This window comes from Lampetra fluviatilis, chromosome 47, assembly GCF_964198595.1.
Source record: "Lampetra fluviatilis chromosome 47, kcLamFluv1.1, whole genome shotgun sequence".
Lineage (NCBI taxonomy): Eukaryota > Metazoa > Chordata > Hyperoartia > Petromyzontiformes > Petromyzontidae > Lampetra > Lampetra fluviatilis.
Window position 1 is genome coordinate 8,636,064 of NC_136321.1, and position 16,570 is coordinate 8,652,633.

Below are 16,570 nucleotides of genomic sequence, written 5' to 3' on the forward strand. Positions count from 1 at the left end.
CCTTTGCTCTACGGAAAGGGTTTGGAAATTCTACGTCGCCAGCTGCAGTAAATTACCCGTTGCTTCTGAAGGCTCCCTAAGGGCCGGCGGCGGGGGAAGTGGTAATAATTTCAGTCTCCTGGCTCCACCAAATGAGGGTTAGCCAGGGGATATCATCGACGCCTGACCCATCGGAGCCTTCAGCACATGCTTATTTAGATTCATTTCCGCAGTACCTTGATAAGTATGGTTGAGCGATTTAATGTGGAGGCTTTATCAGCTGATCACTGCTGTGGATGTGAACACGCCATGAGGCTAATCAGCCCACCCACCATCAGCCTATTCCCCAGTGGCACTGTTTACAAGACAATTGGAACCATGAGGATGAGCGGGAGGAGGTGGGGGTATTTTTTTCGCTTGTTTACCCCCATACACACATCCACAGTGGCGTAATGTGGTTGGCATGGGCCCCTGATGCAAGGCATCAAATGGGACCGCCTCTGTCCAATTCCCCCACCCACCCAACCCCCACACTGTTCCCAACCCAGTTCCTGGGACCCCTCTTGGCCCATGGGGCTCAATGCAGTTGGCACCGCCTACTCACGCACATTTATACGAGGCGAAGATTTCCCCGCGTAGACTTAATGGACTTTTGGGGAAAGTGCTGTTAGCGACCACCTATGAAGGCCGGCACGGAACTCGAGGGGGTGGGTGACCACAGCACCATGCCCGGCGGCCTTTGTCTCCCCAGTGGCGATGTTCTTACACCCCCCCCCCAAGGTACTCATTTAAGGCTGAGTCGACCTAGGAGAGGATCAGGACCGTTTCAGATAGTTGTCACTGGTTTTGGCCGCGTGCGGGAATTGAACTTGGGTCGCCGGGTTTCGTAGCGCACTAACCGCTACACTACCGCTCCCCACATCAATGCCACCACGTGAAGTCATCCATAGATGTATACAGAGATAATACAGCAATACAAACACACGTGCACACGCATACATGCGCATTCACACACATGCATACATATTCATACAAAGTCTTACATACACTAGGATTGCCACTTCTAAGATATAAAAGTTCCAGACTTGTCACGTCAAGAATAATATCTCACAATATCGGAAGAGAGGGTAATGACATGCAACTGACAACAGCAACAACAAAAACTGGGAGGTTTAATATTCTGGGAAGACTTACGGATTTTACAGTCTGGCTGCCTCAAATATATGATGATCCCGGGAAAACCAGGGAAGGTGGCAACCCGAACATGCACACACACACACAATACACAACACACACACACACAACACACACAACACACACACAATACACACACACAATACACACACACACAACACACACATACAATACACAACACACACACACAATACGCAACACACACACAACACACACAGACACACAACACACACAATATGCAACACACACAACACACAACTCACACACACATTACACAACACACACAACACACACAATACGCAACACACACACAACACACACAATATGCAACACACACAACACACAACTCACACACACAATACACAACACACACAATACACACACAACACACACAATACACACACACACAATACACACACACACAACACACACATACAACACACAACTCACACACACAATACACAACACACACAACACACACAATACGCATACACACACAACACACACAACACACACACACACGATACACACACACAATACACACACACACAACACACACATACAACACACAACTCACACACACAATACGCAACACACACACAACACACACAGACACACAACACACACAATATGCAACACACACAACACACAACTCACACACACAATACACAACACACACAACACACACAATACACACAATACACAACACACACAACACACACAATACACACACAACACACACAATACGCATACACACAAACAATACGAGACCACTGCTCAATTTACTTCATCCCCTCCCCTCCCCCTCCCCTGCCCTCCCCCTCCCCTCCCCTTTGCTGTCCTCCCGTACCACAGGCTCAGTGGGATGGCATCACCGGCCGGATTGCATTCAACCAGAGCAACGGACTGCGCACAGACTTCGACCTGGACGTGATCAGCCTGAAGGAGGAAGGGCTGGAGAAGGTTGTTCAAACTCAGAGTCGTTCGTACGAACCCGTGACACGCAGGCTGCGCAGAGAGAGAGTCCCCAGCAGATAGGACGCTGCGTTTACAGGGGCGGTTGGTTACGAAATTTCGTCTGACGTCGTATATCCCCCCACCATCGCATTCATTTCATCGGTTCGTGGGTTTTCTTCTTTGTCCAAGTTCTCTGGCGGCGAAGGTCCACATGTGTTGCGAGTGTTCAACATTAGACTTATTCAAAAAAGCTCTTTGCAACTTTAGTGTGGTGCTGCCCACTGAGTGAAACCAAGCAACCGTTGGTCTGCACATTTGGAGGCCAACATTCTACTTGTATATAAAAATATGTTTTTGTGTAATGTGTCTAGTTATCATGCAGTTGTCACGTTTCCGACCGTCACAAATCCACCCAGGAACAATTGACCGTCCACACCTGGTGAGGTTTGTTGTTGTTGTTGAATGATGGTGTTATACCGTCGTTTTGTTCAATGTCACGTGCATTCTTTGTTTTTAACGATCAGTGGAAACAAGAAGATGCTCGGTGTAGTCGACACTTTGCTTCGTTCATCATTTCGTAATTTTTTTGTTTTGTTTAAATAACTTTGCTTTATGTAAACTCCCGCCTCTCGCTCACCCTCTCGCTCGCTCACTCTCTCGCTCACTCTCTCGGTCACTCTCGCTCTTTCTCGTTCTGCACGCAGCCCTTCTCGCAGTCCAACGGCCTCCGACGGGTAGCTCATTACTGCATGCAGAGCCCACGTGCATTCACCCCCGCCATCTGAAGCACCGTCAAGCCATGCTCCCTTTTTAAACCACACTGCATGCGATTTTTGTCCAGTAGCACATGCATTGACCTTCACTTTCTATTAAATGTTCACAAATCTGACCCTGTATTCACATGGCCACCTTTAACTCGCTCGCCAGTGAGTTGGATATGCGACGTTGGGCTGCATTTTCGGCCGCAGTGTGGTTAAAGTCATCCGCGCTCGTTGTGTTTATTGTTAATAGCTGTGATGGCGTCATTGTGATTATTGCGTTGTTGAGAATGTTGTCGTGATTGTTGTTCATCTTTGTTGTATTCGTGATTATGGATTTTATTGTCTTCGTTTTTATTTTTATTTTACCATCTCCCATTCCGTAAAATCACAACCTAAATGTGAAATGTATTCGAGTATCAGCATCTACTTTCCTGAATCTAACAGTTCACTTTTTAAATGTCAGCGAAATACGTTTAAGCAGCTCCAAATGGCATATGAATACTTAATTTAGACAGCATTTAGCAGGACCTAATTATAAAACTTTGGCAATACATGCGTGTAAAAATCTCACCCATTGGCATCCTCACATCAATATTCATGTTACATTTTTTCTGTGACCCATGTATTTTATGTACCAGGTTGGAGAAAGTAAAACAACGAAAACTAAATTGTACTCGGCTCTCAGTAGTACCTGTGACACAGATGTGCCCTATATCTAATTTTCCTCGATGACTTGGTGGTCCATCGGTAAAGGTTGGAGCGGTTCATTATATTTCGTAACCGTAAGTCAAACTGTTGTGTTTTGTGTTGCTGCTAAATTGCCCTTTGCACCGTGTGGTTAAAGTAGACATAGAGAGACTTCGCCGTGGGTGTAATCGTTTTCACCGCATCTGCACGCTTTCAGATGCGCTTCTGCGGCCGTCTGGAACGCTCTTCCTTCCAATACTCGGAAGCCACTTGAGCTATGCACTTTTAAATGTAGATTGAAAGCTCATTTCTGTAGAACTGCTTTTGTGCTTAGTTCGTTGTCCTTCCACTGTACCTCCCATTTGCACGGCTGGCTACATATGGTGCACAATAATTTCAACGTACGTACGTACACACTGGACTTCCAATGCAGGGTTCGCCGCTTCGATGGGCAATATTATTAACACCCCACCGCTTCTGTCCGCACAGCTGGGTGTATGGATAGACTACAATTAGTCGATCGCCTGATCGCGCGTGGTGGATTCTCCGGCCGTTGCGGGGGGAGGGGGGGTTCACTAATGTCCTCTAGAAGAGCTCTCGAGAGCTTCCTCTGGTGGACACTCTTCCTCCGCCAGGATTGCGGCACGAGCAAGACATTGCAGGGCTGCACCATCACCACCTTTATCTTGTATTCAATAATGTGGAAAATCAGTGTGTAAGTTGCCACGCCATTCACCGCGGCACGTTGTATTGTGTCCGTAAATTGTTCAAGTGTTCGTTTCGTAAAAAAAACCGTATACGTGAAGGGAAAAGTGGAAAATGTTTTAACCGTGATTTTGTTTTATTTGAATTCAATGATCGTAGCAGTATTTGGTAAAGAGAGTTTGGCTGACTTCAGATGCTGGTCAAGTGTTTTCCTTTGTTTAAGGAAAGTATTGCCAGATTTATAAAAAAAAATGGTATTTGGCACCGTACATCACTGAAATAAGGTGACCACGTGGTTATTTATTTAATTTAATTTATTTTTAGTACAATTAAGTATTTGGTGGGAAGATAAATTGCCTGTCATGGTTGTCGGCCCGTCAGGCTGAGTCCAAGGAATGGTTAAAGATTAATGAAACCCACTCACGTGACGCGCATCAACTTGGGAATAACCATTTCACACAAAAAAGTACAACTTTCATTCATTTGCCTTTTACAACACTTGGAGCGAAACTTTAATAACCCTTCACCACATTTTAACCGCCCGCACTTAACAAAAAAACACCCGCGCCATAATTGCTCGCTTGAATAATTTAGAGGGCTCGCAATGGAGGGAACGACGGAGGTGGTAATCTGATTGAATAAAACAAAACACCGCCTAGGCAGTTCAGCAAAATGAGACTTAGCCATGTGAATTCATCAGAAATAAAAGTGGGCTCAGTGTCCGCGAGGAATCGATAATCGTCGAGAATACGCTACTTTAAGTGTCGCTGACATAACATGAGGTTTTTAAAAAAGAAATGTTGAAGCCCTTTCATTACGGGGTAATGGTACGGTGGTGCTAGATGATGTATGAAGTAGGTGGTTTTAACAAGAGACAATGATTTAGAATTGGTCTTCATGAAATATAAATACCTCACACTCAGACCGTTAATGCGGTGGTGGGTATCCTTCAAAAACCCCATTTAGTTAGATGCAGTGGTGATTATATTATTTTATTTCAAATAGACATTTGGCATGATCTCAAATTTTACAGAGAGACTTTTCTTAGCCATGCTTCAAGAGGAACGTTTTAGCTCAGTGGGCTTTACTCAGGAAATACACTTATGATAAACTTCTGATATATATAGTTCCACGATTCATAATTTTGCTACAGCAGTGAAGCTGTCGGTAACTGTATGCAATTCTTTATGTCCTGGCCAGGCAGTTGTAAATCCTTAAAACTGACCCACATAATAATAATAATAACTCACCAGATTCGTAAATAACACATCGCCGATATAATGATATAGATGCACATTTAAAGGCCACACACTGTAACTAACAGCAGCATTGCAAAATATTCAACTTTATAATAATGCGAGCGTTATGTGTTTGCCGTGGAGGTTTTCACGGCCGTGCTGTGTCGCTCCGCTCATAAGCTCGCGGCTGATGCGGCGTGTTGTTTGGCACAATGTCCAACGTTGATCTCTTCCCGAAGGATCCCCCGGCATGTGGGGCGAAACGTTGTACGTCGCTCTGAAAGGCACGTGATACGACACATCGGAGGGCATTAAGGGCAATTAAGATGATATGTGTTTATCCAGACGAGTTGAACTCAGTCTCAAATTAATTTTTTCTTCAGGAAGGACCCTGAATTTGGATGTTTAGCCGATTCCGTTGACGAGTGTTTTGCCAGTGGCAGGAAACGATGCTTAACGATTTGCAAAGATGGGGTCAGGAACCCATTCGTTGTGCTGCTATCATCTGGCCATATTGCAGCTCAGTGAGCTTCGGCTCATCTGCGTAACCCATCAACCCGTTTCCTCCAAAGCGCTGGGATCACAGATGCAGTCCAGGAACTTTAAGCTCTGAACCTTAAACCTAACACCTCCAAGAAATAAAATACATAATGTACTTCATTTTTTAGTTCATCGCTAACCCCGAAAACCCGAACAATGACTGTAACTGCTGGAATCGAATCTAAGGAAGGACGCTAATACAGTCGAGTGCAATTAATTACTAACTATTCTAAGGGGTGTGAACTGTGGATTCACAGTTCTGTACTTAACTAGACAAGTAATTAGACGCCGTTACGTATTCGATGACAACTGGTAGGATGAAAATGTTACCCAATTAGCCACCTCCAGCACAAATTGCCACGCTCTGGATATATATTTTAATACAAAATTAACGAAATATGATTTGGGTCTTTCGGTACAGTCACGTAGATAGAACAAATAATAACAATACAAATTTAATGAAAATTTTAATTAAGTGAATGAAAAATAAAAATCACGACGTTTCGATAACAACACAAGCAATCGTCATCAGGAGATTGCTTGTGTTGCGATCGAAACGTCGTGATATTTTTTTCCATTCACTTTTCATTTTATTTTTTCTATCTACGTGACTTTACCGAAAGACCCAAAGAATACGAATTTCTGCAGTCACGAAAGCTTTAAGTCAAGATTTAAATGTCATGAAGGTTTGACGATTTTTCACGAAATCTTCAGCGCAAACGCGCGCGACGCCAACGCTTTCGCAGATTGCGTCACCTCCATGAGCGTCGCTCGCGAACCAACCAATCGGCACCCTCGTGCCGAGTCGTCTCGAAAAGGAAACGTCGGAAAAGCGATTTCCGGCTCAGATGAGGACCGCGATTGGTGCCCCTCTCCCATCTACAGCCCTGAGCCAACGACGGGAATTCCACGTTCACGTAACGGGGGGGGGCGGGGTGGGACGTTGGGTGAAGCGTGCGTTTCAAGCATCTGGCTGCTGTGAATTACCACGTGATGATGATGAGTCACTTCGTTGAGCTATCATTTGTGGTGGCCAGATCGCTGTGTGGCTCAGTGAGGCCTCGCCTAGTGAAATAAAAAATTGTTTAAGTATACTAAGGAGAGCCGCTGTTGACTTCCCCAAAAAGTGGTAATCATTTTATCGACCTGGGAGGAGCGATGGCCTAAATCAACACCCAACCATTAGTTGAACTGACAGCCTTTTGATTGCGAGCCATTTTCTGTACCGCTGAGCCATCTGGTCCCAGATATTTTCTTTCACTTCGAGGAGCGTCTGACCAAATGCTGTCTATAAAGCACTCTCCTTTTAACCCGGCGTTGCCCTCTGGGTGTGGTAGCGGCTGTCATCGGAAACATGTGTGTAGGTCTTCCCAGGACATGAAGAATCCCAGTTTTATTGTGAGGTTTGTAATAATTATTTACCACTCGAGACAATCCGTGGAAAATTTCAGCCGGAACAGTTCAGAAGGCTCGCATGCCACATCCATCCCGCTTTATTTTATCCTCTTGACACTAATTTCTCCGATAACAGGAACGTAGGGTACAATAATATAGGATTGTTATGGGTAGGTGCGGATTGTAGTATAGTGCTAGTTAGTGCCTTATGCCGATACTAATCCGTACCCTAAGCCAACCAAGCAGCAGGCGTCCAATAAAAGATCGATTGAGAAAATGAACCCTGAAGGCAATGCATTCCATGCATTGCCCACTGTTCTCTCCTCTTCGGGTATTGTGAGATATTCCAACTTCTCATATGTTTGGTTATTTTGCATTTTTTCCCCAGCATTTTGTCACAAATGTGCTACATCGTTCTTTGATTTGTCAATCCATCGGCGCGATTCTTGTGGTATGATTTGAATCCGTATTATTCTGGTCTAACCTTTGCTGCAGAGCCCGTGTGTTTATACTTTGCTGTGGATGTTGCACGTGCATGGCACTTGCTCTTTCTGTTTTGTTTCACTCATGTTTTTTTTTGTTTCCCCCATGGTAGGCGATTAGTGAGGTGGTGCAAGGGCCTCATAAAAAAGTTTGGACGAAGGTTTGTGTTTTAATTATAAATTCACCCGTTTCGCAGGTTATCTGCACCGGTCAAAGCGGTCGCTGTAATCTACACCATTCCTTTAACGCGTCTCTCGTGTGTGTGTTTTTCTTGGTTCTTTCGGTAAAGTCACGTAGAAGGGAAATAATAAAATAATAAAAATAAAACATAATAAAATAATTAAGTTATTATGCTTTATAAAATAATTATTTTATGTTTTTATTTTTTTGGTTCTTTCGGTAAAGTCACGTAGAAAGGAAATAATAAAATAATAAAAATAAAACATAATAAAATAATTATGTTATTATGTTTTATAAAATAATTATTTGTATTATGTTTTATTTTTATTATTTTATTATTTCCCTTCTACGTGACTTTACCGAAAGAACCAAGAAGATGAATCCCTGCAGTCACGAAAGCTTTAAATCGAAAAATGTGTGTGTTTTGTTTACAAATAATGGGGGATGCTGCCGTGGGGGGGATGGTTGGTGCAACGCACTTGCAATTCGGAGGTCGCCAGTTCTGTTTGATGTCCCGGTGGCGAGGCGGTTGTTGCAGTTGGCGAGTTTATTAAATCCCCTCCACCGCCTCTGCTCACGCAGCAGTGTGCCTGGCAACCTACCACTACCTGTGACGTTCCTATCCGCCCCCACTGGACATCTGTGAAAAATAACTTCAGAGCTCAACGGATTCCTCCAGGTGTAAAGAAAGATTCCGAGTCCGTTTCTGAGACTACGCTCGACTCTTGGCAGGTCGTGTGTGGTGGGGTAAAGTGTGGGCACTCCCATCTCTTGCAAAACGTCTGACCAGTGTGGAAGAGTAGGCCAAAGTATACTCCCCCTGAGTGGAGGCCCTTCTGCCAGCAGTGGCGTGGGTAAGAAATTGCAGGGCTGCGCCTTAACACTTTTATCCTCAACGACGAGATGTATTCCATTAGTAATGTTTAAAAAAAGGTTAACATTTGTAACTCAAGCATCTTGTATAACAACGGTGAAAATTAGAAATATGTTTTTTTAATTCGATTCGGTGTTTGTTTTCTCAGCGTATGAATATTCATTGACGTTTATGTTTGGTGTCTGTGATGGGATGGGAAGGTCAGATGCAAGAGTATGCATAATTAATTAAGCGTCACCAGCTGTTTTGGCACACGCTGCGAAACCCATGCTGTTGCCTCTGATCACTTTTGATTGTGATTATCAGTTGTGGGGAAAACACAGCTGAAAAAACACACTTAAATCGAGGAAAAACTATATATTTTTTTACAAAAGACTGCCCGTGTCATTGTACATTTAACACTGCACATGCCTTCGCAACCAAATATCACGATTCATTTTCACGCCAGTTCGCGCGAGCAAAGAGTGTGCCCATACATCCTCCGCCACCTGATGCATCCAATGAATAAACGTGCCAATTCATTACTGCTGCAGCGCACCTCTGTGCTGGACAGCAATGCGGGAATATTTGACAAGGGATTACGACGCTTCGCTGGTCGTTACGCACATACGTTCGCGATGTGACCCAGTGTCAATGCGTTTCTATGTTTAACATTAATTTCCTTAAACCTGTCAAGAATACCAATCGTTCGCACACAGGGAACTATCCAAATTAGCGTGAATTGAGCCGTGCCTCTAGAAAGATGACTCAAGTGGAACGCAAATGCTAATTAATTAAGTAGCAATCATTTATGCAAGTGGGGTGAAGGATTTGACGGGTAGATTCCTTTGCGGCTTTGCTCCGGAAAGGGGGAAGTTTGGGTGAAAGCCACTGCCATCGGCACAATGCATTTGACACCACAAACAACATTTACAAGAGTCGGAAACGCTTCCATTCACGAAGAAAATGAAACGTAAAGTGAAAACAAAAGTTAAAGTGCGAAAGAGAAGCGCGGTGAAGATCTGCCACGCTGGGAATTGCGACGCGCGGATGAGATAAAATTTCCTCGGGATCAATGAGTGAGTATCCAGAGTGTTTTAAGGGAAGTGACACGTGGGAGATGCTGGACGATTTTGGGGGAGGCCTTCATCCAGCAGTGGATAGGGCATGGCTGCTGATGATGATAGTGCAATGTGAAGTATAACTTTCAAGGCCGACTATTCTAAATCTCTGTGTGTGCGTGTGTGTTCATTCACCAAGGCAAATTTCTCATAGCTCGAGGAAAAACTACTTTCCCTAATGTAGTGTAAAATGAACAAAATTACCATTTGGTTGCTTATTGCAGTTAAGCCATTAGACGTGTTGTTCGCAGCGCTAATCCCTTTCCCTTTATAATTGAACACATCTACAATGCGGATTGAACAAGTGGTGTAAGCACGGCAATTATAATGCCGAGCCCACGGTCCATCCCAGCCCGATGTATTTCTCGTCGCTCGTTGCGACGAAAGAAAATCTCGGGGGGCTCCCAATCAGCAGTGACCGCGTTCGGCGATGGGGAATGCTCTCGCCTTGCAGGAGAGCGCGACTTCTTTCCCTTCTCCTCCTTCCGCGTTCTGCTTTTATAGCCCCGCGCTCAAATACCGAAATGTTGTTCCTCGCGCTTTAAGTTTGCATGGGCGGCGCGCATTTTCGGTGCTTTGGTAGGTTTAGACCAAAAAAAACACCACAATGCTTGCACTGCGCGCGTGCCTCTGTCGTGTGTGTGTCTGGGGGTTAGTGTGCTGCGCTACTATTTTGGCGAGCCGAGTTCGATTCCTCGCTCGCGGCCAACACCGGTGATGGCGATCTGAACCGGTCCTGGGCCTCTCCTTGGGCGACTCAGTCTCACAAGGAGAGGTCCAGGGAGACAAAGCTGGGTGGGCGTGGTGCTGGCCATCCACTCTCTCGCGTGCCGTGCTGGCCTTCATGGGTGCTACTCGCTAACAGCGCTTGCCCCAAAAGCGGCCCTCCAGTAGGTCAACTCAGCCTTAAACGAGTACGAGCACAGGGAACAATTCAACGAAAACGGGGGGAGCAATGTTTCGAATCCTATATCATACGCGGGGGTTATCTGCACATATTCTGAACTTGCCGGTGGGAAAACGTTTGCAGACAATTGCGGATTATTGGAGCAGTTCGTAGTGCGACTCCTCTTAACTGCGAAACTGTGGACGCCGCTCCATGAATGACCCCGGGCGAATTTTTTTGCGGGCGATGTCAGATGACAGACATACTAAGGGGGGCCCACACGGGCAAGAGGAGTTGTTTTTGGCGGACCCTACCGCTCCCGCACGTGGCAATTGGCACTGCGGAGTAATCGGGTGGTGGATAAGAGGAGCTTCTCCCGTGTTCGGCGTGCCGAGTGTCACGTGGCGCCAATCGGAGGCTCGCGCGGCGCGGCAAAACCCTCGTCTGGACGAGCGCCGCACAGCCCGCTCACCGCCGCCTTCTTGTCACCCAGATAGGCACGTGGGACACGGTCACGGGACTGAAGATGCTGGAGGCCAACAAGGACAAGTCCGTCAACGTGACGGACTCGCTGTCCAACCGGACTCTCATTGTCACCACGATACTGGTACGCGCCTTGGTCCTGTGGGGGGGGGGGGGGGGGGCATGCCGCACGCACGCACGCCTCGCTGATCTCGGCAGGCAGCCTGAACCATCGTCGCGCAAACTCCGCTCGTTCTCGTGGCCGCGGCGGGGGATTTTGCCGAGCCGTCGCTTTTCGGACGCGCTTCTGCGGCCGTCCGGAACGCTCTCCCTTCCTAAGTCATGTAGATTGACAAACTCAATTTATTGAGAACTGATTTTTTTGTTTAGTTTGTTGTCCTACACCCGCTCCTCCGGTTTGCATGGGTGGCTACGTACGGTGCGAAAGGAGTTCGACATACATTCACGTGCACATATACTTGGAGACGTACACACAGGTCACGTTGAGAGTATTTGTTTAACCAGGAGATGAGTTTCATTTGCCATGATGCCCTGGGTCACCAGATTGACAAAGGGAAATAATAATAATAATAATAAAGTACAGCAATGAAGGACAGAGAAAATGGATCAAAAACAACTGCGTCACATGAGAAATCGAAAATATCGCACAAACATGAAATGAATATTGATACAAATGCAAACATAATCAATGCAGACACAACAACCGCCATTCGCCACTAAGTGGCGGTGACGTCACCACGACGCTTGTGCCAGGCCATGTGCACCTTGAGGCCACGTGAAGTGTCGAACGCCCGCTGGCAGGAGGTCACGGGGCAGACCCAGGTGCCACGGGTCGACTGACCGAGATGACCGAGATGACTGGCTGATGCACCACCTGTGCCCCCTACTGTACCAACTTGCTGTGCTTTAGCCACCCGTCGCTCCGCTCGTTGTTGTGAGCGTCGCTCCTCCGCCCTCCGTTGTTGTTGGAGGGCGACTGCCTCCAACTGCCCAGTAGCGTCCTTCACGAGCCTCCTCCACAGAGGCCGATCTTGACACCGCTGGTACCAGTCATCGGCAAGTCCACTCAGCTCCACGTCCTCCTGTACCACATCACTCCATCTCTTCTCTAGCCCGTGCCGCGCCCGTTTAGCCCCCTCGATCCGGCCGAACAAAAGCTGTTTAGGCATGCGGTGGCTGGGCATGCGGGCTACATGACCCAGCCAACGCAGCCTTGCCTGCCGGAGGAGCTCACTGATGGGACTTTGCCCAGATCTTTCAAGGACTTGTGAGCTCCTCACACAATCCAGCCTGGTTAAACCCAGGATGGATCGTAGGCAGGCCAGCCTAAATGTTTCCAACCGGCGAAGATGCTCCACTAGGGGGGTCCACGTTTCGCAAGCGTAGAGAAGGGAGGGAATGACCGTGGCCGAGAAGACCTGAAGCTTCGTGCGGAGCGACAGACCAGGTAGCTTCCACACAGCGTTACGCAACCGATGAAAAGATATTGCCGCTCGACTGATTCGGAGTGAGACCTCTGCTGATAAACTGGAGCCGGTCATAAGCACACTGCCCAGGTATGGGAAACTCTCCACTCTCTCCACAACTGCCCCATCACCAATTGGGAGTTGTGGGGGTGGAGTGTCCGATGGTACAAAATACCCAGGCAGGTGCTTAGTTTTGGTGGGGCTGATGGTAAGGCCCCACCTCTTAGTGGCACGCTCCAGTCTCAGCAGCAGCGTCTCCAACTCCTCTTCTGAATGAGCAGCTATTACCAAATCATCGGCATACATAACGTGGTTGACCAATAGGGAGCCATCCCTTGATCGCACCCGGGCGTCGATCAGCCTCCCATTATATCTGTACCAAATGGAAATTCCCCCGGTACAGCTATTGAAGGCTTCACGAACTACGCAGTCGAAATAGATGTTAAATAATGTGGGAGCCAGAGGACATCCCTGTCGCACCCCAAGGTGTACAGGGAAAGGCTCCGACTCCCGGCCACGTAGTTTTACCCGGGCCCGCTCACCATCATGAAGGTCCTTAATGATCGTGAGCAGAGGGTCAGGGACTCCGAAAGCACGAAGAACAACCCAGAGCCCAGTCCTACTGATGGTATCATAGGCCTTGACCAGGTCAATAAAGCAGAGATGTAGGTCTTTTTGGAATTCCCTACACCTCTGCTGAAGCAGACGGACAGAAAATATGGCATCTGTGCAGGACCGCCCTTTCCTGAAACCACATTGGGGCTCCGCAAGCCTCTCCTCAGCATGCCTAGCAAGGCGATGTTGAATAATCCTTGCCAGGACCTTACCCGGCACACTGAGGAGTGAGATGCCCCTGTAGTTGTTACAGTCGGTACGGTCCCCCTTCTTAAAGAGGGGGACCACCAGGGCATCCTTCCAGTCCTGCGGAACCCGTCCAGTGGTCCAGACTGTTGTTATGATGTCATATAGGGCAGTCTGTGCACAAACGCCACCCTCCCTCAGCATTTCGCCTGGGAGATCATCTCTGCCCGGTGCCTTCCCTGGTCTCAGACTCCGGATCGCCCTCAGTACCTCCTCAACAGCCGGTACCTCAGCCAGCCACTCACAGGGGGTGACCTCTTCCAATATTTGAGGCACCGCAGCCTCAGCAGGGTTATCCCCACTTTGTGCCATGATGTTTTCCTGGCTGAGAGATTTTCCCTCCCCCAGGACCTCACAGAAATGCTCAGCAAATCTGCAAACCTGTTCCTGGGGGTCGGAGATTGGATCACCGTTTTTTCCTCTAATGATGGTAATAGGTGTGGCGCTGCAGGTTACTTTTTTGATGGAGTTAAATAGTGATTTGTGATCGCGGGCCACTGAGGCAGACTCCATCTCCTCAGCAACCCGCGACCACCACCCATCCTTACAGCGCCTCACGGCTCTCCGAACCTCCGAGCGAAGACTGCGGTAAACCTCCTCATTCTCTGACGTGGGATGCTGTAGGCGATGAGAGTGGGCCTGTCGCTTTTTCTCAATTAACCTGAACACCTCCTCCGTCAGCCAGGGTTCCCGGGGAGGTCTGGACCGCGTACCCAAAGCAGCCATTGCAGCTGCATGAGTCACAGTCTTAAACCTCGCCCATTTACCCTCGACATCAGGTGGAGTGGGGGACGATGCCAACCCCAGCTGCAAGCGATGATGAAATTCTCGCTTGCAACTTTCATCAGCTAACTTAGACCAGGCCACTTTTGGTTGGAATGGGATCCTGGGTGTACACCCACCACCGGAGTGGAAGAATGGCAGGCGCATCTTACAGATGACTAGTCGATGGTCAGAGGGCAGATCAGCTCCACGGTAGGTCCTGGTGTCAAGGACATGGGCTCGCATCCGCTGGTCCGTCACTACGTAGTCCAGCAGATGTTCTTGCTTGGACCCGGCATGCATCCATGATGTTGTGTGGATGCGCCGATGCCGGAAGAGCGTGTTGGTAATTACAAGCCCATGGGCTGCACAAAAATCTAGCAGCCTCCTACCGTTATACACATAGTCATACACATATACCCAGAGACACGCACAGATAAACCTGTACCTAAACACACAGTTATGTAGACACATATACACATACAAACACATACAAACATCCCCGTATAGCCTGAACAGACTTTTCGGGCAAGTGCTGTTCGCGATTAGCACCTATGAATGCCGGCACGGCACGCGAGGGGGTGGGTGTCCAGCACCACGCCCGACCGCCTTTGTCTCCCCAGTGCTGATGTTTACAAACCGCACCAGGTACTCATTTCAGGCTAGGTCGAACGAGGGGAGACCCTGAACCGGGTTCATAAATTTGCTGTCACTGCCATTCGTCGGAATCGAACGTGGGTCATCTCGAAGACGCACGCTGTCGTGTAAAGCTCCCCCCCGATGATTTTATGATGTTCTGTTCTTTTTCCTTCCTTACTTCCTTCCCTCCCTCCCTCTCCGCCGCCGACTCCGAAGGAAGGGCCGTACACCATGTTCAAGAAGTTGCACAGAACTCTCCGTGGCAACGAGCGCTTCGAGGGCTACTGCATGGACCTGCTCAGGGAGCTCTCCAAAATCCTGGGCTTCACCTACGAGGTCAAGCTGGTGGACGACGAGAAATACGGCTCGCAGGACGAGAACGGCCAGTGGAACGGGATGGTGCGCGAGCTCGTTGATCACGTGAGTGAGAGGTGCGCGCGCGCGGGGGAAAGGGAACTTTCTCGCACATTTTCCGGCGAGATCGTCCGCCGATGAAGTCAGCTGTTGTGATCGCGAGCGAGCGAGGGAGCACCGTCAAACTCGGATTGTGCAACGTCGCGGGTTTACTGTCCGTCGCACACCGGTGTGCTGGAGCAGTAACTAATTGGCACATTTCGTTTGCGTGACAAACCTTACCGATTGGCTGTGTCGGGTGGTGGTGGGTTAACGACGTGTTTATTTTTACGCGATCTAACCCAAAAAAAACTTTACTTTGAGCAATTCCTCGTTTAATGCGGTAGGAGCGTTCCTGAAAAGTGTCGAGTCAAGTATTATAACGGCGCGCGTTCCGCGTTATAACGGTGCGCATTATAGCGAAATCGCGTTGTGTGAACGCACATTACGCGAAGACTTGCCGTATTGTTTGTGTGCGTGTGGCACAAGCGCCGTTGTGCCGTCACCGTCACTTCGTGGCGATCGGCGGCGCCTGTTGTTGTCTGTGTGCGTGTGTGTTTGTGGCGATTCCCGCTCGTGGCCAACAGCAGTGAAAATGTACGTGCATCGGTTCTGGGCCTACCTTGGGTAAACGCAGCCTCAAGTAATTACCTGCTGCAGTGTGTAAACATTGTCACTCGGGATACAAAGGCGACCGGGTTTGGTGCCGGCCACCCACCCCCGCATATGCGCCACGCCGGCCTTCATAAGTGCTCGCTCACAGTGCTTGCCCCCAAAAGTCTGTTGAGGCTATATTGGGGACATGTCTTTGGGGAGCGGTTGGGCAGCAGTTATCACAATGCGCTACAAACCTGGCGATAACAGAATTGTTCAGCGCCTCTGCTAGGTTGACTCAGCCTAGAATGAGCACTGGGCAAGGTGAATTCCCAAACATTAGCACTGAGAATAAGATTATCGTGGAAATGTGTTTGAATGTGCAGCACTGTT

General features: G+C 48.1%; 1 protein-coding gene across 7 annotated transcripts in view; it reads left to right on the forward strand.

The window, feature by feature from the left end:
* LOC144947939 (glutamate receptor ionotropic, kainate 2-like) overlaps positions 1 to 16,570 on the forward strand; it is a 219,916-nt gene that overhangs the window by 118,530 nt on the left and 84,816 nt on the right. For 3 of the 7 annotated variants that reach the window (XM_078877355.1, XM_078877357.1, XM_078877358.1), the window contains exons 8-11: positions 2,029 to 2,136; positions 8,052 to 8,099; positions 11,473 to 11,586; positions 15,407 to 15,610. In XM_078877355.1, coding sequence (XP_078733481.1) covers positions 2,029 to 2,136; positions 8,052 to 8,099; positions 11,473 to 11,586; positions 15,407 to 15,610 — 474 coding nt within the window. Of the gene's footprint in view, positions 1 to 2,028; positions 2,137 to 8,051; positions 8,100 to 11,472; positions 11,587 to 15,406; positions 15,611 to 16,570 lie in introns of those variants that run through there. The other 4 variants (XM_078877356.1, XM_078877359.1, XM_078877360.1 and 1 more) reach the window with 2 other exon arrangements.